Here is a 25245-nt window from a genome sequence, read left to right on the forward strand (position 1 = left end):
AAGTAGTACCTATACCTATTTATTTATATACGTGTATAATTTTGTGTATCTATTTGGTTAAGTCTTTGACTGCCAATAGAAAACTGTTGAAAGCAAATCCTCCGCTAACGTCGGTCACCGGTGACCACCACGGCGTTCAATGTGTTAATTATTATGTTATCGGCTTACTCACTCCTTATTTCAATTGGAGTCTAATTCCCGGGTTGGATAAACTGTTAGTAAGATTTTTCTGCTTTTCAAAAATTCTCAGAAAAGCATTGTGTCTCGAATAGGCGTAAGTAGGTATGCCGTATTTTCATTTAAGTGGGGTTTGAGCACAAGTTAATTTTAAGTTGATCCTAAAATTGAATGGTATCGATAACTGACGTTTGAGTATACCAAACTAGAGTTTGAGAAATGCTCAATCATTTGAATATCCCTTACATATTTCAGAGACGATTCAATAAAGTAAAAAGTGAGTGTCAAATTACTTTTAAGTATTCCAAACTCATAATACACACATAACACAAACCAAATAAAATACTATCTAAAACTAATGACGTAATATCATGACTAGCACGACAGGTGGTAAGCACAATAGCTATTGATACGGAGGGCTAAGAGTGCAGAGTGCCGCAGAGTGTAAGGGAGTGCCGGCACTCGCCCGCTGCCGCAAAATGGCCACACAAAGCGCTGTTATGAATATTACATTTCACCCCTCACTTGATGGGTTGTAGGGATGTGGATGTGTCGATATTATTTTGTCGATAGTTTTAATATGAAAAAAATATCGTCGTTCATATTGCAATTTGTTCAACTAACACAATAGGTAAATACCATTAGGTAGTTAAAACATGTTGATGTTATGAAGTATTTTTTTCAGTAGGTATAGGTAATATTTTTTATTACTTTCCTGTAAACTTGTCATTTTTGACATGGGACTAATTGCAATATGAACGACGATATGTTGGATGAATAATAGGTAGGCTTTTTATTATTATAACTTTCGTGAGACATACTAAATTAATTATTATTTTATTGCTTGAAACTAGTCGAGTACCTCGTCAAACAGTTACGTGAGTACCAACACTGATAACATAATTATGAATAGGTAGGTTTGTTGTGTCCAGCCGGAGCTGCGGACTACCTAGCGGGCTTACCGGGCTATAGCTCAAAGCAAGAGTAGGAACAGGGTGGTTTTTAGTTAGTAAGAGTCTGACACTCCCTCTCGCTCCACACAAGGCAGGAGAAGTCATTAAAAAAAAAGACTTGTTGTGTAAAACGTAGACAGATGAATAGATTTTCACTTTAAAATAACATTGTTTTTTTTTATTAGGCAGATTTTTCTTGCTACTGTTGATATTAAACAATTTTTAATCTCTTGAGTAATTAGTTTAATACCTGGCTTACACCAACTTAACTGGATTAGATTAAACACACCAGATTAGATAACAGCAGTACGTAGTTTTGAAAATGAAGTGACTGCCATCTATCTTTCATGATATATTGGGAATAATCCGTCAGTCTTTGTTAAATCAATCAAGTTATCTATAAAAGCTGATAATTGCTTTGCAAATAAAGATATGATCGCAATGGTATTTTTATTTTATAGGTACTAGCTAGTTTGGTAAACTTCGTACTGCATCCAACATTTTTTAAAGTTTAAAGTTTCCCTGGACTTGTATAAATAATTCAAGATTAATTTGCCAAATCGGTCCAGCAGTTCTTGAGTTTTATGGAGACTAATGAAAAGCAATAATGATATTTATATACCGTATGGGGAACCTTTTATGACTTAATATTTAAACCACATACATATTTGTTATCATCTTGAAACGAAATAGGCCCACTAGGTAAGCCAAAAGTGCATCATTCTCTTTGAACTAATTTGAGCACTCTACAAATACGGCATTATAACAGCCGCGCCGCATGTCCGTAACATTCCTAGACAACCTACAACATTACAGCTCTTCGGTGGTCAAGGTACATACATGGAGCTGTTCATTTATTTAATTATTTATTTTGATTGAAATATTTAGTTGTATTATGCTTCTGAGGACGAGTACTACTTGTATATAGATTATACAAATATTTTTAATACTTTTCCAATAATAATGCCCGTTTTAAATCATTATTTAATAAACAATATCTTTACTAAGAGTTACTTAGCGCGAGAGAACATCTAAACTAACTACTTGTACTGCTAGGTGTCACTAGATCCGGAGCTGCAGACTATCTAGCAGGTTACCGGGGCTCCAGCTCGAAAAGTAAAAAGAGTAGGAACGGGGTGGTTTTTAGTCAGTAAGAGTCCTCCTTCTCGCCTCGCCCAAGGCGGGAGAAGTCATTGGATAATTTTCCCCCTGAAGAAAAAGGTGTCACTAGATAGGTCAAAATCAAAACGTCATTGTCTCCTGTTTTGACTTTTAGGAGAACTTGGTGAAAATACGCATAAGTTTCCTGATGACAAAAAATATTTTTCAATTAAAAAACTATCGATAATTTTGCTCCAGAAATTACATCCCTATTGCACGGCAATTACTCGGCGGGTAGTCGGCAATATTCACTACTAGAGTCCCGCGAACCCACATGTAAAGACAACCGCAAATCAACATACACCAGACGAGCAATATTTCCTACCTTATCCCTTTAACGATAAAGTTCAAAATACATTATAAGGAGAGTATAGCTTGACGTGCATTTCAACATATTTCAAATAACCAAACTTTCCCAATAGAAACACAACCTTATTCTCTTAGAGCTAAAGTTGAAAATACAATATAAAGGTGAGTATAGGTTGATGTGCGTTCGTACTCAAGTACGTCGTAATTTCACGCTTGTATGGCAGGGGTATCAGCAGAGATTGTAGTAGAGGGTCGAAATAAGTGAAGATGTAACAAATGTTAGTAATTGAAGGTCTGTTATGGTTTTAGAATAGAGTACGAGGTTCGATTTTATTTTGACATGTGGTGTAAGCAGCGCTGTATGTGGTATTTTTATTAGGTTGCTAATGATGACTTGTATATCGTCACGCCTTTTATCCCCGAAGGGGTAGGCAGAGGTGCACATTATGGCACGTACTGCCATTGTACAATGTACATCCACTTTTCACAATTTATGTTGTAAGTAATACCGGGTAATACATATCCAAAATACGTGCTACTTACTACTGAAAAAATTTCGTAAAAATTAAAACAAAACTTGTATACTTTTATTGTCCCTGAAGTTTACGTCCAAAGGCATCCAAATGGTCGGAACTTAACGAACGTAGTTTTCTCGGTCAAAAATAGATTATAATAACATTAAAAATAATCACACTGTCATTAAAAGACTTAATTTTCGAATTTATTGGCTAATTTCCTAGAAATAAAAAACTGATAACGTCATAACGCATTATTTCATACAAAAGTAATAATAGAAAATAATTGTTTTTGACGCAAATGTATAATATCATTGTTTTGACGTTTCAAAATAAGTATTCAATTTGACTAGCAGAAAACCAGCCTATTAGGTACGGATTACCTAGCGCGTTTACCGGGGCTCCGTCTCGAAAAGCAGGAGTAGGAACAGGGTGGTTTTTAGTCAATAAGAGTCTGATACTCCCTCTCGCCTCGCCTAAGGCGGGAGAAGTCACTGTCCCCGCTCAAAAAAAAGCCTAGTAGGTACAAATAACCTTCGACATTTAAAAGCAAAAAACAAACAATCTTTATTCGGAACGCGACGTATTTCCGGCGGGCGGTCGTTAAACATAGCTTTATACAAAAAAAACAACAATAACTCGAACATAACACCTTATTTTTTTAAAGTCGGTAAAAATGAGAGAAAACGAAATGATTTTTCTATTATAAGTTTATAACATGGGACGACAATGTCAGTTGATTTATTTATTCCAATCTTTTTTAGTATGGTATTTTTATCTTTGAGTAGCTACTTCCGCGCTGTTTCATCCACACTGCTCGGCTCCTTTTGATCATAGCGTGATGTTTTATAGCCTACTAGCTGACCCGGTAAACTTCATACCGCCACACATTTTTCTCACCTTTTTAACCTTCCCTGGACTTCCACAAATAATTCAAGACCAAATATAGCCAAATCGGTCCAGCCGTTCTCGAGTTTTAGCGAGACTAACGAACATGCCATGCTTTGGCACGAATGGGCCGGCTTGACCGGAGTGATACCACGACCTCACAGAAAACCGACGTGAAACAACGCTTACGTTGTTTTTCGTTGTGTAAGTGAGGTTACCGGAGGTCCAATTACCCCCTTCCCAATCTTCCCAATCCCCGATTCCCCAATAACCCTTAAATTCCTAACCCACAAAAGGCCGGCAACGCACTTGTAACGCTTCTGGTGTTTCAGATGTCCATGGGCGGCGGCGATTGCTTACCATCAGGTGATATGTCTGCTCGTTTACCGGCTTATAGCATAAAAAAAACCTAACAACTCGATTTAGAACTTGTGTTTCACAATTGAACAGCGACACTTCTACAAAGCAATTGGTTTATAGAAATAAAAGAAATTATTAGCACATATTTTTTTTTAATTAAAAGAACATGCTTTCAAATACTACATTTTTGATAAAGATTTCTTTGATAGAGATTTCTTTGATAGAGATTTCTTCGCTTTGATCTTAGGCCTTGGCTTCTTTGATTCCTTGACTTGTTTCAGAAATTGTCTGAAAAAAGAAAACATTATATTTATCCCATCAGCCGTCGGATCACCGAGTAGCTCATAGCTAGCTTAACAATTAATCTCAATAAAACAGAAACTATAAAGTACCGGAGTAAGCCTTAACAAAACGGAAAAATGCATTTACTATGCCATTAATTCAACTAAAAACAACAATTTGTGAATCACACAAAGAGTTGCTCCGTGCGCAATAACGTAATAATGGCAATTAACGCTCAAACCTTCTCCGTACAAGAAGAGGCCTTTGGTCAGCAGTGGCCACTTATAGGCTGTTGATGATGATATTTCATATAACATGATATCATATATTTAATATAATCTTACGCCACCACATCCTTCAGTTCCGTCGCTTCGCATAAGTTGTTGTGTCCCAGTCCCAAACCGCGCTCGAATGCATGGAACACTAGCGGAGCATTCGACTTCTGTCGGGATTCAGCCACTTTTGTGTGTAACTGGACAAAAAGGTCTAATTGTAGTATAAAGTTTATAGAAAAACTTGAATAAAATAAAAGTGGTCCTAATATACTGCCTTGAGGAACCCTGTTCAATGTAATACTAATTTTGGGTTGTTTGAATTTTACTCTCTAAATTCTATACAATACAGTTGTAATTTGAAAAACTAAACCCTTGTAAACAAATAAATTATCGCTAAAATCAATCGTATAAACACTGGTAGCTAAGTCTTAAATCGTACATATCGAAGGCCTTGGTCAAATCCAAGAAAAATGGAAGCCATGTTTACAACTTGATAAAATAATAATGATATTATCTTTTCTATTGAAATACTTAAATTACCGGATAGTGTTATCATTTTTCTTAGAAATAAAAATTTTGGCACCTCGTTTTTATTCAAAGCGAGAAACGATTAATATTGACACCGCCTTTTCGGTCGAATTATTTTATACTACAGCTATAGCTTCTGTCAGTGACTTCACCCGCTTACCCATGGCATAAAAATAAACCTATCTATTATTCTAGACCATAACCTACCCCTGTTCCAAATTTCATCCCGATCCCTTCAGTCGTTTTGACGTTATTGAGAAACAAACAAACACAGAGTCGCCAACTCACAAACTTTCGCACCATTCTAATATTATAAATGCGAATGTTTGTGTGTTGATATGAAACTTGGAGCAGGGGTAGATTATGATCTGGAATAACATACAGGACACTTTTTATCTCATGGGATCGCGGGCGAAGCCGCTCGCAGAAGTTAGTTTATAATATTAGTAAGATTGGTAACGACAAAGCTTACAGTCCACCATAGCCTAACTAAGTGCATTTTCAACACCAGAGGTATTATTATGCGTTGCTCACCATGTAGAAAACTACGTAATTGAGCCATATAGTTTCCGTTTATGGTAAAAAGGGCTAATTAAAAAACTTAGTTACCTTAACAGCTGGAGCTGCGGACAACGTAAAAGGTTAGAGGGAATGATGATTTTCCCCCTCAAAAAATAAAATACCTTAACAGCTAGATTGAAGGGTACAATCTTGTCTCCTTTGGAGTGCAGCATGAGGATTGGTAGATCTGGCACGCAACACAGATACTGGTCGGTGGTGAACGTGTACTCTGATGATGCAGCGAATGGCTTCACGAAGGTATCCTTGTAATAAGGCAGCCAGGATACTAACTGGAGGAACGGAAATTGTCTTTTACACTTAGGGTTTAGGGAACATTTTCGGTCCGGCCAAATTAGACAATAAATGGCTTTGACATACGGACGGAGGGACAGACAGACATGACGAATCTATAAGGGTTCCGTTTTTTGCCATTTGGCTATGGAACCCTAAAAAACTGGGGTCAAGTCAAGGTAATATAATTCTTAGCTAGATAAAAATTAGTAGAATTGTTCAAAACACCATCACAAAGGATAATTATGTAAGTGAGAAAGTGCTCATTGATCCGATGCGTGCCAAACAATAAATGCCAGTGAAATGGTAAGTTTGATGGCATAATTGACAAGTAGGAAATTGTGAACAAAAATGTTTCAACATTTTTTTCTTTAAAAACAAAATAATAGGCTCACCCCCTATTACATGGGACTAACACAAATGGTGCAAAATGGATGTACATTGTATAGCGGCATCAAGTGCCGCTATGTGTACCTCTGGCTACCCCTTCAGGGATAAAAGGCGTGACGTTGCATATAGGAGCAAAATAAAACTTGCCTTAGAGAAGGGATGGCTCTCAATCTCATCAGTGAGGTTATTGAACGCCGCCTCGAGCACCACGGCGTCTGGAGGCGGCAGCTGCGCGCGACCCTGGGTGCGGCACAGGTCTGACAGATTGGCGGCCATGTTTGCTGCTACTGCCGTTCCTGAGACAATTAACTCCATGTATAAGGCTGAATTTACAGTATAAAATTCAAACTACCCAAAATTAGTAATAACATGAACAGGGTTCCTCAAGGCAGTATATTAGGACCACTTTTATTTCATTGAAGTTTTTCTGTATACTGACTACCTAGTGGGTCTACCGGGGCTCCGGCTTGAAGGGCAGAAGTAAGAACGGGGTGGTTTTTAGTCAGTAAGAGTCTGACACTCCCTCTCGCCATGTCCAAGGCGGGAGAAGAAATCGGATGAATTTCCCCCTTAAAAAAAGGCAAATAGTATTTCTATGGGATAAAGTTCACCTGATGGTAAACAATCGCCGCCGTCCAAGCACACCCGAAACATCAGAGGCGCTTTAAGTGCGTTGCCGGCCTTTTGCGGGTTAGGAATTTAAGGGTTGTTAGCGAATTGGAAATTGGGAAGGGGGTAATTGGGCCTCCGGTAAACTCACTCACATAACGCAAGCGTTGTTTCACGTCGGTTTTCTGTGAGGTTGTGGTATCACTCCGGTCGAGCCGGCCCATTTGTGCCGAAGCATGGCTCTCCCACACTTACACATAGGAAAATGTTACCTAAAGAGTGTCCCCATATGATAACAGGTGGTTTGTCCTTCTCATTGAGGGATTCTATCAGCCAGGCATACATCGCCAGTGCATCTTCCACCACTCCTCGCTCCGTCGGCCTCACGTGCGTGGAGTCACCATATCCTGAACAGAAGACAGTATTTCCAAACCTATATGACCTTCAAGAAAAGAGTGTAGATACTCTTTGATTTAAAATGTTCCAAATATTTGTAAGGTAGCATATTTCCCAGTTATGTTATAAGTTCTAGTGTTTTTTTCTGTTTCAATGTATAAAATTGAAAAATCATGTAGGTTTATTTATTACCCTTACTGAACAACTGGAGCTGCGGACTACCTAGCGGGTTTACCGGGGCTCCGGGTCGAAAAGCAGGAGTAGGAACGGGGTGGTTTTTAGTAAATAAGAGTCTGACACTCACTCGCCTCGCCCAAGGCGGGAGAAGTCATTGGAAGATTTTCTCCTCTTAAAAAAAACTGAACGAAACACTTCTATTTATGCTCATTAATTTTTAGCCCTGATCATCCCACTGTTGGGCAAATGCCTCCTTACTCTCTACCCACTCATCTCTGTGCTTTCAAATTTACTATAACACCTCTATCACATATTACCAAAATACTATTCTCGTTGTTCAAACTATTTATTTCATCAATTTACTATTGAAAACGAATTAGTTCGTTTGCACCAAAACAGTTGAAGTTACATTATTTAGCATCATTATCAACAGCAAAATTCGCGTGAAATATCGTTGCATCAAACATTGTACACAAAATTAATTACACATTATGTAATAATATACCTCTGTAGTCAAATGTAATCACATGGAAATTTAATTCTTGGAACACTTTGTACATTTGTAGCCTGTGCGGCGAAGCGCGGTGGTTTGAATTGCCTGAAACAATTTATTCTAGTATAATAGGTAAATGGAAATTATTGTATTGTTGTTGATAGATAGAAAATAATGATATTTATTTGTTAAAGGAATCAACAGTCGTTTCATTGTATAGAAATGTAAATAATTTTACGTGGTTATTTGTGACGCCTACTTTTTTATCATAGCTACTTTCTGTTTTATCAATTGCTTTTATAAAAATAGTAGGCGCTACAATAACTGGTATTTTTTTATTTTTGGATAGATTTACTGCAGAAAATGTCTAAATATAATAATATTGCTTTACCGTACACTATAATTACTCAATTTATAGTTAATGTTTATTGACATAGTGCGGCAAAAGAGCATACTACTCGTTTGATGGTACACAATCGGTGTCGCCATATGGACACTCGCGTCACCATACGAGTTACAAGTGCGTTGCCTTTCAGGGGTTAGGGATAGACAATATGAAAACTATATTATCCTATATATATAAAAAAATTAAGATTTGTAGGAACAAGAGTTAAAAGACTGACACAGGGTGTACATTTTCGTGGATACGAAAAATTACTGTTTAAAAGCTGTAGGACTTAGAAATTTTTAAATTTTTCTGATAATATGTAGTTGGAACCTTGCAGATCATCTGGTGCCACTTGTACGTCGACTTACAGGACACCCTGTATATGTGTGTGTGTGTGTGTACCTAACGCCCGAATACTCAATTTTAAGTTGTACTTAAATATTGTGCTATCTCTGACAATTTATAAAGAATTGATAGTGACAGAAGTACAATTGAGAGCGTCTTAAAATTGAGTAGCGTTTGAGTATTCGGTCGTAAGTAAATAATAGTGTTTCTCTCACCATGACAGTAGAGTACGACTGTGTTCTGCGTCCGCTTGAGTTCATTGTGGAGACGAGCGTCCACGGACAGGTAGTCACGAATCACAAACACCTCGCGAAACATTGAACACGGCACTATGTGCCACGCTCCTGCAATAATTCAGTATTTTTTTAAACTCAAACTTTGCCCTACAATACGTTTATTAGTACTTTACCCCGCTAGAATTTTCTCCTGTATCGTGGCTGTGTTTACAAACATACAACTTCACTCACTCCGACCCCAAACTATTTGTGGAACACACAAAGTGTTGCTCCGTGCGGGAATCGAACCCGCTGCACGTTGCGTTGTAGCCAGTTGCACACCGCGCCTACCGTAAATAATAGGTAGGTAAATACGTAGTAACTAATCATTTATTCATTTTACATTGATCTTAGGGGAAATAAAGCATGAATGAATGAATGATGCATGAATAATAATTGTCTGAAAATATTCTTGCATTAATAGGTATTTTATTAGGTCTGCTATTTTATAGGCTCGCTTGTGATGTTATTGTACCTCAGTAAAATTAAAATTTAAAATATAAATATCGAAATTTGTAAATGACCTAGACAGGATTTCACTACTACATCAACTTGAATTAGTATTGAATATTAAAACTAACACTAACTCTAGTAGGTATACAAGTAGTTAATGCGATTACCGAGTTTGATAGGACAGGAATCGACAACAGACTGGAACGAGATATTGAAATGTCTTCCTCCGACGACGTTACAACTTGACGGGTTCTCGTAATCCAAGTGTCTTGGATAGTTTACTGCGAATTAAATTAATTTGACATCTACTTACCACTAATTATATTATAGAACTTTTTGTAAACGCCCTTTTTGTAAGGGGAGAAAATCATACAATGACTTTTTCTACCTTGAACGAGGCGAGAGTGTAAGACTGTTATTACTGCATGAAAACCACCCCGTTCCTACTCCTGTTTTTGGAGCCGGAGCCCCGGTAAACCCGCTAGGTAGTCCGCAGTACCGATTATGAACGAAACGCCTAGTATAATTATTATAGCAAAACGTATAGTTGAGGAATTGCTCTTTGCGTTATATTACCATTCATATTATTATGTACTAGCTTTGAGCCCGTGGCATCGCCTACGTGGGACTCAAAATATCTGTAGACAGGATTCAGGTCGATATAGGTAGGTATAGAAAATCTTGTTAAAAGATTCAATGGTATACCTACGCACTAACTGAAATGTATCATTTTTTAATTTGATTTAAGAGCCTGTTCAATGCAAACAATCCAACATTCCTCGCTAAAATACAAGTCTATTTAAAGAAAAACGAAAATGCTTACTGCAGTTAGAAAATACCATTTTCCTTTGAACTGACTTGCTGTATTTAAATATTAGAGGCAACACAGCCACCTGGACTACAAATATGCTCGCCGTCACCGAAGCGCCTGCCACTAATATGGTCCTAGGAATATGGGTAATATGGTATTAGGAATATGGGTCAGTGGAGACAAAGTGTATATCTATACCTATATCGATGGAACTTCCCCTGTTACGCAACTAGGTAAGGATCTACACCAAATGATGAGTTTAATTAGGCACGTTAAGTTTTCCGCAGCATGTTTCCCTTTTTTTTATCGTATAAGCCGGTAAATGAGCAGACGGTTCACCAGATGGTATCAATCGCCGTCGCCCATGGACACTTGAAATACCAGAGGCGTTACAAGTGCGTTGCCGGCCTTTTGGGGGTTAGGAATTTAAAGAGTTGCTGGGAAATCGGGGATTAGGAAGATTGAGAAGGGAATTGGGACTCCAATAACCCCACTCACACAACGCAAGCGTTATTTCACGTCGGTTTTCTGTGAGGCCGTGGTATCACTCCGGTCGAGCCGGCCCATTCGTGCCGATGCATGGCTCTCCCACACTTAAAACTGGTTGGAATGGAGGCGACCGCGAATTTCGGTGACTTTATGGGTATGTAACCACCTTGTGTGTAAATTATAATAGCATTATAAATACTTACCCGATAACCATATTGATAAGGTGCAATTTTATATTTATTTACTTTATTAAAATTTATATTTTCAAGATTTTTAACTTCGCAATTTTTTTCGATCATTTTATACGATTTTTTATGTTTTTATATAAGTAATTTTATTTATTTTATAGTAAATTCATATAGATATATTAGCACGCTGACATTTTGCTTGATTTTGACTTTATCTAATATTTATGGTTATCATTCAGACCAAGAAAATTATCATTGGTTCCCTTCAAAAGTTTATGAAAATAGGTTTCCACAGTTTCAGCAAAACTGTGGAATGAGCTGTCGTCGGCGGTATTTCCGAACCGATACGACCTTCAAACCTTCAAGAAAAGAGCGTACTCCTTTTTAAAAGGCCGGCTGGCTCTGGTGTTGCGGGTGTCCATGGGCGACGCTGATCGCTTACCATCAGGTGACCCATCTGCTTGTTTGCCTTCTAAGGTTCACGAAGAGATTTACAAATAACACACAAACAGTATTTTATAAAAACTTTATTGAAATTCAACTTAACAAATAAATTAAACCACGATAAAACGACGTTGGACAATAAAAAAAAACCATAACTAATTATTATGTACTATTTCCTGTATTAATCAAGTCATAACATCACGCTATATTCCTTGGGGGTAAGCACAGATGTGCTTTTACAATCACATATCATCAGTACTATTATAAGTCATGTTTATTATGTATAAGTCTCATTTTGACTGACAGAACAAAAATGAAGTATTTGCTGTCAATTTTCTTTAATATTGGCAAAAAACAAAGAAGTTCCGCTTGATGGTAACTTCTGCACTGTAGCCAAAGTACGTATACTAGCAATACCAGAGCCGTCATGTTTACGTTGCGAACTATGTAGGAAACTGATCAATTCTGCCATCGTTCCCGAGTATGACATCTCCCCGAAAATGACGGTGTAATTAAATGCTATGCTAGAAGCATCTAAAACTCTACAGTTCAAATATACAGTTGATCAGGCATTACAAACTCACTGACTAGACGTGACCGTAGTCAGGCTAGCAGGGGCTTCACCATGCATTATTTACACAAAAGATTTTCTTCAATATAACCAATATAAATTTTATTTTTATGCTTATCACATATGCAACTGTTTCTTGTGCAAATTGTAAATGTTATAAATATCATATTGGTGCATTATTTAAACATAATACTTGCATTGTAATTGTACTATAGTCAATTTGTTTTAAAAAAATAGTGATTTATTGTTTTTGACAGCATAAAAAAATTGAATCTAAAGTGCATCTATGATACCCCGCCGGGGAATAGAACTAGAGATCTACAGTAGCTAGCTAAGAATCAAAAGTGACGGTTAAAAATCTATTTATTAATCCAATCATTAAGCTTACTTAGGCACAAATCCAGACTTTAGGCTTTTGTTGACAATTCTAAGGATTTTATATCTTACTTACATACATTTAAAGTTCATTTTCAATTGGTAAATATAGCAAAACAGATTTATTTCTTTAAATATAATATTAGGAACATGATTATTAGAGTATAAGTTGATCCATATCATCACGCCTTTTTACCTTGAAGAGAACAGCAGAGTTTAATAGTTAAAGCCCAAGTATTTGTCAAAAAATGAGTATATTTTTCACTCCTGCCTGTCCCTTTGAAGAGAAGCGGGCGTGATGTTATGTATAATATTAAGTAATATCATGATTTTCAGAATTGAAGGCGTATACCATCACTTGAAGTTGTTTGAAATCACTGTAGATGCTGATTTACGAATTCTCTGGAACAAAAAAACAAAATATATTATTGTTAAACACGGACTACCTAGCGAGTTTACCGGGGCTCCAACACGAAAAGCAGGAGTAGGAACGGGGTGGTTTTTAGTCAGTAAGAGTCTAACACTCTCTCTTGCAAAAAAAAAAACAAACTATAAGAGAGTAACGAATGGAGTTTCTTGCTCGTTCTTCTCTATTTGAAGCTAAACTTCGGAACGAGCACCTGGCTTCACTGACGGATAGACTGACAGACTATAGTTTATTTCTTTCTTTGTTGATGTTTCAAAGATACCTAAGTATATGATTTTACTTTGAACTGAACTCAGAAATTATCATGTTTGATTTCTAAGTAAAGCAAAACATTATTTAAAATTATGAATTTCCATCAAAAGAGATAAGATTCGTAGCAATTGACGTTCCATTGTCTCTGTCTGCCCCCTTGGGAGACTGGCATGATGGTTATTAATTTAATTGCAAAAAAACTGCAAATAATTAAACAAAACCAAAACCAGTTCAATATCACCGTCATTTTCGGGGAGCTACTGTCATTTCCGGGAACGGTCGTTCCCGAATATGACGGTTGAAAAAATTGTTACAAAAAAATTGTTATCAAAAATATCTAGTACAAATATAAAATGGTATATAATATAATATCCTCACCCCACGACGTCAGGTAGATCAGCAGAGGTGCAGATCCCTTTGTGACCAAGATCGTCCTTCTTTTCAAACGCGTGTAGCTTCACCATCGCGTCGTCTGTGCCGCGGGATTGTAATATTGATCTGTATAACTGAAATATTAGAGAAACATGTATAGTTTAGTAAATTTGACTGCACGATTGGCGCGGCTGGGCAACTGGCTGCCGTGCTACGTGTAGTGGGTTTGATTTCCGCACGGAGCAACTCTTTGTGTGATCCACAAATTCTTGATTCGGGTTTGGGTATCATGTGAACTTGTATGTCTGTCAACGCACCCACGACCCAGGAGAAAATCCTAATGTGGGGCAACGTTTTTTTAAAGGAAAAAAAATTGGTCGTGTTGGCCCGGAGGTTTAAGACTCTCATACATGAGGGTGCGGTTCAAAACCTACCAACGGCACGTGTCAAAAGTGCCTATTTAAGATAAGCATCCACAGGCTGCATCGTAACTACGCATCGTACGCATAGCACGCAACGGATTTTAGTTTGTATTGTATAAAAACGTTATACGGAATGCCGATGCCAAAAATCCGAGTGAAAGTGGGATCGGCAATCCGATTGTTAAAGGTAATCCGACAGAGCCGATACAGTAGACGCAGTCTAAATTTATTTTATTTATTTTTTATTTATTTATTTATCAGAAAACAAACGGTCACACAGTTTTCATATTCTAAATCTAAACATTACATAAACAGACCTATAGTTTCCTTAATTTAGCAATATATACTAATTTTTTTTTTACATTTGATGCGATCCGTCTAATGCGTGCGATGCGTACGATGCGGTTCTGTTGATGCTTACCTTTAAGTATTCATAGAAATAAATGCTTTTGACTTTGACTTTACCACGTTCAGGGTTTATCAGTAAGGACTACTGCCTGCTTATATTAAAAAAGTACTTATCAAGTTACTCACTTTCAACCCAACGACGAACGGCACGATAACATCATCCTTAGCGTGCAGTATGAGGACGGGCAGAGACCTCACTTTGACCAGGTACTCGTCGGACTTGAACGTCTGCTCGTCATTGCTTCGGAACGGGTCCACGAATGTCCAGTCGTAGTATGGGAGCCAGGTTACTAACTGGGAACAGAGAATAATAATATTAAAATCGACTGCATGTGTGCGGTGGCTGGGCGACTGCCGTAGCGGGTTCGATTCCCGCACGGAGCAACTCTTTGTTTGATCCACAAATTGTTGTTTCAGGTCTGGGTATCATGTGCATATGAAATTGTATGTTTGTAAACTCACCCACGTTTCAGGAGAAAAACCTAGTGTGTGTGGCAGTTTAATTAAAATTAAAAAAAAAGTTTAAGGCTATTAAATATCAAAGACATTACCTATATCAAATTATAGAAAGCCGACATTCTGAATACATGTTCAATAGTAAGAAAATACATGCAGATTGACGAGAATTACATTTCAACGCCATCATTTTCGAGGAGTACTCGTCCCCGGAAATGATAGCACATAAATAGTTTCCTAAATTGTCTTCTGGTGTTGCAGGTGTATCTAGACTATGGTGACCCCTTACCATCAAGCGGGCCGTCAGTATTTTTGCTGCCAATAGCAAAAAAAATATAGACTGGGCTGTTTTCGGTTTTTGAAAAATTATCAGTAGTAGCACGCTTTCTGGAATAGTGTCCACTATATGGCATTAGGCTTTTTTTTTGTAACCCCCTATTACATGGAAAATATAACACAAATGTTGAAAAAAGGGTGTACATTGTACAATGCCGTAATATGCACCTCTTTGTACGTCTTCGGAGATAAAAGGTGTGACGATACCTTTTTTAAGTTTTCGAAACAGAACTAAAGATTCCATGATCACCAATTATATCGCTTTTTTAGTTCTGTAGATATATTTATTTAACGCCCGAATACAGAAACGGTAGATACTCAATTCTAAGTTTTACTCAAATATAGTTCTATCTCTGTCTTTTTTAAACAATTTGTAGTGACAGAACTATTTCTGAGAGCTTAATTATTATGTTATCGGCTTACTCACGTATTTGTTTGACGAGGAACTCGACTAGTTTCGACTAGTCGCCGCGTCGTGTGTCGCGGAATGCTGCTCATGAATATGAGCCTCTAGCATGGCTTGAAACTAGTCGAGTTCCTCGTCAAACAAATACGTGAGTAAGCCGATAACATAATAATTAATTTAGTATGTCTCACGAAAGTTACAATAAAATTATAGAATAGAATAATATGCCATAATTTTAGAATAGAATAGAATAGGTACCTATATGCTTACTTTAGACAAAGGATGTTTAGCAACTTCATCAGCCAGGTTATTGAAGGGTGCCTCCAGTATCAGCCCCCTGGGCAGCGGCAGGGGGGTCGGTCTCTCTAGGAGCTTCACTGACAAGTCTTGTAGATTGCCCAGTAAGTGGGATGATATTGCTGTACCTGTGGAGTTTAAACAATATATGTTGTAGGACATAAAATGTATGTGTGGAGTTGGTTAAACAATATGTGGGCTTTTAAATTGAGCTTTTTTTTAAGGGGGAAAATCATCTAAGGACCTCTCCCGCCTTGGGCGAGGCGAGAGGGAGTGTCAGACTCTTACTGACTAAAAACCACCCCGTTCCTACTCCTGCTTTTCGAGCCGGAGCTCCGGTAACCCGCTAAGTAATCCGCAGCTCCGGGTCGGCATCAGTTGTACTGGGTCTGTGGTAGTCTGGTGGTTCTTTGAGGCGCGCGCTTAAATTTAGCTTACATTCAAATTCGTCGTAATGTCAATGCAGATGAAGCTCATGATTAAGCGTCCCGGTTTTGCTCGAAACTAATCGGGTATTCTCGTAATACATATAAACCGTTTATTGTTTAATATGATATTATAAATCTGTAGCCGTTAGATTAGAGATATTTTAAAGAAAGCTATTACTTTCTTTGTTCATTAAATTTTTTTCATCTCGAACATTTGCTTTTTCTAACGGTACAAAACGTTAATATTAAATTTTTAACCTAATCACAAAGCTTTAGCCTCTAAAATTCAACCACAATAATAACTATACTTGGAGCTGTTTTACAGAACAATAGGGTATATGCATGTATTTTTTAAATGTTTTTAAATGGTAATTTACATCATTATATAAATGTTAAAAAAACCAGCACCAAAAAAAAAAGGAATTCGGGTAAAAAAAGCAGTTTTAAAATAATAGATTCGTAACAGCATTTTAAACGACCGTCATTTTGGCGCGCTCGCGTGACGTCAAAGTCTATAATAACAGTTGAAACTGCAAAGTGTTTTCGGTCATAATTTGTATATATTTCGTGTTTTACGTGAATTCACTTCAATTACATAATGCAACAAGATAGTAAACCGACTTTTAAATATTGTATCGTGCCCAAGTGTAAAAATACAAATAGAAATGCACCAAATAAAGTATTTTTTCTTGTCCCGAGAGGTGAGGACGTAAGGAGAAAGTGGTGCAAAATCATGAAAAGGGACATAATATCTCCATCAACTTGTTTATATTGTTGTGAAGATCATTTTGACGTAAGTAATTTTTTTTTGTACTTATGAGAACTTGAGGGAGTGCAAGGCACGCCACTTATACTCAAGCAAAGTGTCAAGTTAATGATACAAAGCAGCCTCAGCTTCAGATAATATGTTTTTCACACAATACAATAAATAACCTTAAAATGTTCTCTCATTCGCATTTTAAGGTTATGTTATTTCCAGGCTATTTCTATTTACTTATAGGTAAAAATTATCCAAAGAAGGCGTCGAAAACCAAAGAAATATAATATTTATTGTGTAATTACCTTGCTGCTTTCACTCCTTTTATTTCAGTAGACGTAAAATCCGAATTTGATGTGAAATACGCGGTCATCATAAACACATCAATTTTTGGAAGATTGTCTGATTGTGCCTTGACGTAACCAATATCAGTCATTTCCTGTGACTTTCCTGCCACTCTTTTACGAAACAATATCACTTCAATATCAACTCAAAATCACAAAAAAACTGAATTTCGTTGCAAGCATTCAACAATAGCACTTGTTGATATTTGTTATTATAGACTTTGACGTCACAAACTACTCTGACCAATAGCAATGCGATTCAACTAATTTGAATTTCCCGCTTATTTTGTGCATTTTGCAATAATTATTTTCTTATTCAACACAAACTTATATTGAAAATTATTGATAGATTTATAAATCTAAAGGAAAAGAGATTATATGAAAAAAAATTATCGTTATTTGAATCATGCGCATATACCCTATTACGTAGATATTCAACTTTACTCCAAGGCTCCTAAAGTCCAATATTCAACAACAACAACAAGTATACCTAGACCTGCTAAATACAAGACTAGTTTCTAGACTAGTTTCTAGACCATAATCTACCCCTGTTCTATATTTCATCCTGATTCCTTCCAGCTATTTTGACGTGATTGAGTAACAAACATACACACAAACTGACAAACATTCGCATTTATAATATTAGTAAGACTCACCGAGCGAGTGTCCCCACACGAAGAGCTTGTGGTTCCCCCCGAGGGTGGTGAGCAGCCACTCGTACACCACCAGCGAGTCCTCCACCACGCCCGCCTCCGTCGGACGGATGTTGGTCGAGTCGCCGTACCCTGGAGTACAGATATTTTTGTATGATTACGTTACGTAAATCGTAAAGTCACGCCTTTTAACCCGTCGTATAACGCAGATCTACGCGAGACACAATGCGTTTTCTATTGTTGTCTTATATACCGGCATACGAGAGGTTAATCCCCGAAGGGGTAGGCAGAGGTGCACATTATGGCACATAATGGTAATGTACACCCACATTTCACAATTTATGTTGTAAGTCCCATGTAATAGGTGGTGAGCCTATTGCCATTTACCGGGCACATTTCCAGACTCCGTGCTACCACTGAGAAATTTTCGAAAAACCGAAAAAAGCCCAGTAATACTTCGCCCGACCCGGGAATCGAACCCGAGACCCCTTGTTCGGCAGTCGCACTTACAACCACTCGGCCAACGAGGCAGAGATGATTACGTTACGTTATGGATATAACGTTTTTTTTTTAGTGAGAAAATCATCCAATGGCTTCTCCCGCCTTGGGCGAGGCGAGAGGGAGTGTCAGACTCTTACTGACTAAAAACCACCCCGTTCCTACTCCTGCTTTTCGAGTCGGAGCCCCGCTAAACCAGCTAGGTAGTCCGCAGCTCCGGATTAGATGGATATAAGGTATGGAGAGACATGTTATGACTTAATTTAAACTACATATTTGTTATTATCTTGGCTGACAATATACGAAAAATCAGCGAAATAGGCCCAGTAGGTAAACCAAAAATTTGTATTATTTATTTTAGAGGTTAGATTTAGTAGGGGTTAGGATGTTGGGAAGAGGGGTAATTGGGCCTCTGGTAACTTCACTCACACAACGAAACACAACGCAAGCTTTGTTTCACGTCCTGTGAGGCCGTGGTATCACTCCGGTCGAGCCGGCCCATTCGTGCCGAAGCATGGCTCTCCCACACTTATTCACTTATTAGTTATAACGAAGCAATAAGGAACATACCTCTATAATCGAACGCGATTGTGTGGAACTCCATTTTCTGGAAGAACTTATACAACTCTATCCTGTGCGCGGCCGCTCGGTTGTTCGAGTTGCCTGCAAATAGCAATAAATCTTAATCAGTAATCACACTATATGTTGAGAAAATTGCAAAAAAACACTTTTTTTTTTCAATTCGGACCAATACTACCTGAGTAACTATAACGTACAAACTACTCTATTTCTATTTCTCCCACTCCCTCTATCTCTTTCTCCCGCTAACTCTTTCCCCCCTATCTCTTTCTCCACCTATCTCTATCTCTTTCTTTCTCCCTCCATCTCTATCTCTATTCCCTCTATCTCTTTCTCCATCTATTTCCAGCTCTTTCTTTCTCCATCTCTCTCTTTCTTTCTCTATCTACTTCTTCCCTTATCACTTTATCCCGCTAACTCCTTTTCCCACTTTCTTACTCCCGCTATCTCTTTATCTCTCTATCTCTTTCCCCCTCTATCTCTGTGTCTTACCATGACAGTAGAGTACGACAGGAGAGTTGGACTTGGTGAGCTCGTCATCGAGTATTTTGTTCAGCTCCTCCCGGTCCGTGCCGCTCTCGAAATTACCCTTCAGCCGCTCGTACGCTGTCTTTGGGAGTATGTGCCAGATACCTGCGAATGGTAAACATTATATTTAAATGGTACAAAAGGCATTAAACATATTAGCATTATTTTGTTGCACATAAACATGTCTTGGAATAAAGTCATTAACTTAATTATTAGAAAACGAATTTGTGTTGAAAGTTGATGTATGTTTTTCATAGATTTTCTATAGTGCTTTTCTACCAAAGATGTGCTATGTAGCTGTGAAACTATGTGATCGTTTCCACTGATACGAAACTATGTAGCTGTGCGAGGAAGATATGCAGCTTGAGTATGCGATGTGTTGATAGTAGGAAAGCCATCCACACCTCTATAGCACGCATATTTTCATTAAAATAAAACATCGCTTAACTAAGTCCGTTTCCACCAGTGCTAAGTTATGTGTACCAATGAATATAATTGGTAAAAGCCAAACGCATACAGCAACATAGCATAGCACATCTGGGGCCTTAGTCTGCTATTACAATTGTGTCAGAATGGTCGATCATTGAGCAGTGCAAGAGGGACGGAGCTATATAGGTTGTATAGCTCCGTCCCTCTGGCAATTGTAATAGCAGACTAGGCCCCCTGTTGGAAAAGCAGCTTAATCTAAAGATATCAATTAATAAAGGACTTACCAATCTTGACATTGCATTTGTCGACTTTCGACTGGTATTCAATGCTAAGGTTCCGTGCCCCCTCGATTCCTGATGAGGACGGCTCCTCGAAGTCCGTGTTGGGCGGCCATTGTACTGGAGGAACGACAAATATGTACTTTATTTATAGGTAACTTATGTATTGAGTCAAGTAAAACTTTCATGGTCGGCGTTTGGCGACTATCTCGCCTGTACTCTTAGTACGAGTAAGAATACTTTACATTTTAAAGAAATCGAAACGTGAGTGATTCTGACGCACAATAATACTTATAAGTTTTAGTTATTTAATATTAAATACAATAATTGATACAAGTGACAGTAGTAGCGGTGTCGTTAGTTAAAAACGAAATAGAAAGAAGGTAGACCGATTTATCTGCTCATAAACATCCACCCGCATATACTCCAGTTCATCCGTGATCATGGCGCTTGCCACAGAGCAAAAATATCGGAAACTCATAGACACAAATAAACATGGTAGTTAAATATCCCGTCTCAAGTTCTAATGATAGTAAATACCTACAATAATAAAATTGGTATAAAGATTCAGGTGTGAAATTATATCAATCACATTAGATATTAGGAAGATTTGTAAAGATTACGATTTATTTCTAGACATAAAGACAATAGTGTTAATGACATATTATCATTGAAGGATTAATTAATACAAATCATTGAACTTTACAAAATAAATACTGTAGTGTCTAGGTGAGACTAAGCAGGTCTATTGTTATTGTGTTTTAAATAAATTGAAGTTTCTGTTTTATATATTTTGATTGTCTACATTGCAAATAGAAGTTTCAAGGACATTTTAAAATGAATAATGAGTAGTTTAAATTCGTTTTTATAAACAAAGTCACACACACCAAATTATATAAAGAATAAAATGTAAATTTTCAAATGACTTTAGTTTAGACAACAATTGAGATTATTTGAATTATTAATTTTAATTACTTTGAGGAAAGATTACAATATAATTTTTACATAATTAGAATTTTAAATTACAGATAAGTAACTCAAAGCCGTCATAATAAAGCAATTAAACATAATTTAAATATTTATTACTAGCTGACCCGGCAATCATCGTACCACCTTAAACATTTTGTTCTCCTTTTAAACCTTCCCTGGACTAATCATTTAAGACCAAAATCAAATAAATCGGTCCAGTCGATGTCAAGTTTTAACGTGACTAACGAACAGCAATTAATTTTTATAATTTCATTCTTAACTTACAGAGAAAAAACTTACAGAGATCTCATACTTACCAAAATTAGCAAAGACTAGATTTCTTCTAAAACCCTTTGAATATTTGAAGATGAGTGGTACCACTGCTACGTGGAATACAAATAGACTTGCGGACAGTGAGGCACCTAGTATTAGCACCCTGAAATGAATAAAATCACATTACTTTTTAATATTCTTCACAGCATCAAGCTATCAAACTTTTTTTAAACATTCTCTGCTCTTGGATTTTATCCTGTGTTGTGGGTGCAATGTTGCACTTTTTGGCTAACTTGAACACATACGGCATTAATATCTGAGCCACATGTCCATAACAGCTCTTCTGTAATCAAGGAACATGGAGCTATTCATACAGAATTTAATATTTGATTCATTTAATTATATAGTTATTTATTTTGTTTGAAAAATGCAATTTATAAATATTTGGTAATCATTGAAATATACAGTTGTATTACTCTTCAAACACAACACTACTTTTCATTAAAGCTGTGGTAGATACCTTTAGAACATCTTATATTTTGTATATTTTTTTATAACTACAAAAACTTACACCCAGGGCCAGGGCATTTTAATAGTATAGACTTCTATAAAACAGCACAAACTTGTGAATAGTCAATGTTTTTTTTTCATATGACTCAAAGAAAAATAATAATAATATTTATAGTAAACACAAATAAATTATAAGTAGTTAGTTCAGTTTTCTTGGTAACACTCTTTTGTCTTTACACATAGATAAATTAACATATCAGACTAATTAGTCTCGATTAGAAACAGATAATAAAGGATTAAATATGTCCGTACTAAAGTCCGCAACACCGCAACACAAATAGTTGTTTTTTATCTAGAATTATGATAAAAAAGGCAGGTGATAAGGTGATAGACAGTGTGGCAAGTGCATGGGATATTCATGTTGTTACTGGTAACATTTGTATGTTTATGTTTATTTATTTACTTATACTGCCTATGGTTTTGCTACAAGTCTGTTTTGATTGAAAAAAATTTAGGTGATTTCATATGAGATATTTTAACTAAATTTTATATGAGGATATTTTATTTCAACCTTGAATAATTATAGTTTAAGGAGTTTTTATGGTTGTACGCCAGAGGTTAGAATAGATATTTTGATTTAATTACCTATTAAATCAAAATATCTATTTTACAATTTAAATGTTAAACATTGCCTTCAAATAATTAGTAAGACAAAAAACCATGTACATAGGTACAACTATTTCTATATACATATTTCTTGTGAAAAAATCTAGAATAGTTCTAATGAATTAATAGGTATAGTAAAAAATATATGCAATGCATGCAAAACTAGTACACACTGCAAAAGTTGCAAGAAATGAAAGTAACAATTAACTTCATTTTGGGTCAAACATACTTTCTCTTTACACTTAATAAATAATGCGTGCAACACCATTAAAAAATTAGAAAAAAGTATTATAGGTCTGGCTGAAAGACTTGTGAACTCGACCAGTATACGGTATAATTAAAAAATAAATAAAAAAAAGTTGCATCTTACTTACCCAGCAGTGTAAAGAGGCACACATATTAACAGTCCTTGGAATTCTACCATAATTAGTTATTTACAAAAAAGCAGGCAAACAAAACAACAACTACACCGCACAAAGTTTATTAGAAAAAATAAAATTAATAACAAAAAAATAAATAAAATGTACACAATGGTTTACGTGCGTCAGTCTACGACGGGTTGCGTCAGATAAATAAATCAAAAAGATGAATTGAAACGGGGTCGAGACTAAGCTAATATTTTAATTCATGAAATCATCGTCCACTCGGTATTTAGATTATTATTTTATCGGTCAATTAATACAAATTATTGCAAATCATGAATCGAACCTTCGAACTTTTGACGACATTTGATTTGACACGACAATTTGATTTTGGCAGAATAAAGACGTCAAGTTTTGACGTTAGCTGATGACATTCACGTTTACGTTTAGAAATTTAATCAAAAAGTTTTACATTTTGAATTTGTGACATGTTTTTGTAAGTTATTTTACTGTGGATTGATTGTACAAAAACATAACAATGGCGTTTGCAACATTACTGAAATATTGGAAACTCACAATAATTTAATATCCCGTTTTAAGTTCCAATGGCTTACCTACTTGACTTAAGGTCATATGTCCCCTAGATGGGGCAGAGGGCGTCCACAGAGGTCCTGAGTCTTGAGATAATCATAATTATTTACATCTTTTAAGTTCTAATGATAAAGTATAAATAAATAAAAATACAATAATGTTATAAACTAAATACTTATTTGCGGATTCTTTTTAATCTTCTTTTGCTTCTTAGTCTTTGTATAAAAAATCCGCGTCTCATTATTATTTCGTATAATTTTCATACGAGGCCTCTTCCTTTTGGCTTCCACAGTACTACCTGTAGTTTTATCGAAAACCGCCAATCTTGGTCTGGTATAACATCGAAGTTCAACAACTTTTGTTGTGAAGATTTCATTTTTTACTTTAGCAGCTTTTAGTATATTCTTCACAGCTGGGGCCCAATAATGATATTTTCCATACAGTTCAGCGTAATTACCTATCACATTCCCTGATAATTCAGCCTTATAAATAATTTGAATCAGAATTATTGTGTTTGAAACTATTAGTTTCGTGACAGCAGTCTGCTTTGGTACAATCGTTATCAAACCTTTATTAGTTATTCCCACAGGTATTTTGAAATTCTGTGTGCTCTCATTTCTCCACTTTTTCACGACTTTCGCCTTACCACCTTCAAAGTTAAGGATGAAAGTTGTTTGAGCATTGTCTGCTGGTAGCCCTGTTTTAGACCATGTAGAACTAATGCTGTTATCCATAACTTTATACATGCTTCTTTTGGCTGTTACTATATTTGTAGTATTGTTAATATGTTCATGTGTATCTAGCACTATATCCTGGTTAACAATATCTATTATCTTAGCATTAACAATAGTTAATTTTCTTTTCATTTGTTCCCAATCGAATTTTGTAAATAAATCTCCGTATGGTGTAGGGTTTCTTATGAATATGTCGTCTGGTACTTTACCGAGTTCTATTCGCATTCCTCTGTTTAGTTTCGTCTTGGTGACGTCGAATAGATTTAAATGTTCATCGGTAACTAGTCTGTCATCGCTTCCAGAGTAACTTGCATTCACTGTTACGTCCGTACCATTTGATTTCACTGTTATATCAACCTCTATTCTACCTTCCACAATAATTGGTATTAGAACTAAAACCAGCACTAACATTTTTGAAATTCTTTTAAAATCACAATTTTCTTAACAGTTCTATAGGTATAAACTTTAATGCGTTTCTGTAATAAATAAGAGTAATCTGTTTATATGTAGTTTCAAGAACTCGATCTTGACCTTTTTATCTACATGTGCATAATCATGTCTATCGG

The 25245-nt window shown here is 36.4% G+C and overlaps 3 protein-coding genes across 5 annotated transcripts; all 3 read right to left on the minus strand.

Annotated features, from left to right (window-relative positions):
* Positions 1 to 4509: 4509 nt before the first annotated feature.
* LOC118276852 (lysophosphatidylserine lipase ABHD12-like) lies at positions 4510 to 11533 on the minus strand. The gene is made up of 10 exons (XM_050699896.1): positions 11330 to 11533; positions 10650 to 10771; positions 9994 to 10107; positions 9314 to 9442; positions 8378 to 8470; positions 7572 to 7706; positions 6838 to 6986; positions 6132 to 6299; positions 4990 to 5117; positions 4510 to 4651 (listed from the first exon to the last, which is right to left on the minus strand). The coding sequence occupies exons 1-10, from the start codon at positions 11338 to 11340 to the stop codon at positions 4543 to 4545; spliced, it is 1158 nt and encodes a 385-aa protein (XP_050555853.1). The 5' UTR covers positions 11341 to 11533; the 3' UTR covers positions 4510 to 4542.
* A 512-nt stretch (positions 11534 to 12045) lies between these two features.
* On the minus strand, positions 12046 to 24011 carry LOC118276927 (lysophosphatidylserine lipase ABHD12). 3 transcript variants are annotated; one of them, XM_050699898.1, is made up of 10 exons: positions 23701 to 24011; positions 21861 to 21979; positions 20581 to 20694; positions 19832 to 19972; positions 19331 to 19423; positions 18266 to 18394; positions 16054 to 16208; positions 14712 to 14879; positions 13762 to 13889; positions 12046 to 13106 (listed from the first exon to the last, which is right to left on the minus strand). In XM_050699898.1, exons 1-10 carry the CDS (start codon positions 23718 to 23720, stop codon positions 13079 to 13081), a joined length of 1095 nt encoding a protein of 364 aa, XP_050555855.1. In that variant the 5' UTR covers positions 23721 to 24011; the 3' UTR covers positions 12046 to 13078. The 3 variants fall into 3 exon arrangements, with proteins under 3 accessions (XP_050555855.1, XP_050555854.1, XP_050555856.1); XM_050699897.1 differs by having other exon boundaries at positions 23367 to 23741; XM_050699899.1 differs by lacking the exon at positions 23701 to 24011 and adding an exon at positions 22388 to 22795.
* Positions 23458 to 25192, minus strand: LOC118276576 (spherulin-2A-like). Its single transcript, XM_035594920.2, has one exon. The coding sequence runs from the start codon at positions 25088 to 25090 to the stop codon at positions 24113 to 24115; it is 978 nt and encodes a 325-aa protein (XP_035450813.2). The 5' UTR covers positions 25091 to 25192; the 3' UTR covers positions 23458 to 24112.
* Between the last annotated feature and the right edge of the window lie 53 nt (positions 25193 to 25245).

Source organism: Spodoptera frugiperda, chromosome 17, assembly GCF_023101765.2.
Source record: "Spodoptera frugiperda isolate SF20-4 chromosome 17, AGI-APGP_CSIRO_Sfru_2.0, whole genome shotgun sequence".
Lineage (NCBI taxonomy): Eukaryota > Metazoa > Arthropoda > Insecta > Lepidoptera > Noctuidae > Spodoptera > Spodoptera frugiperda.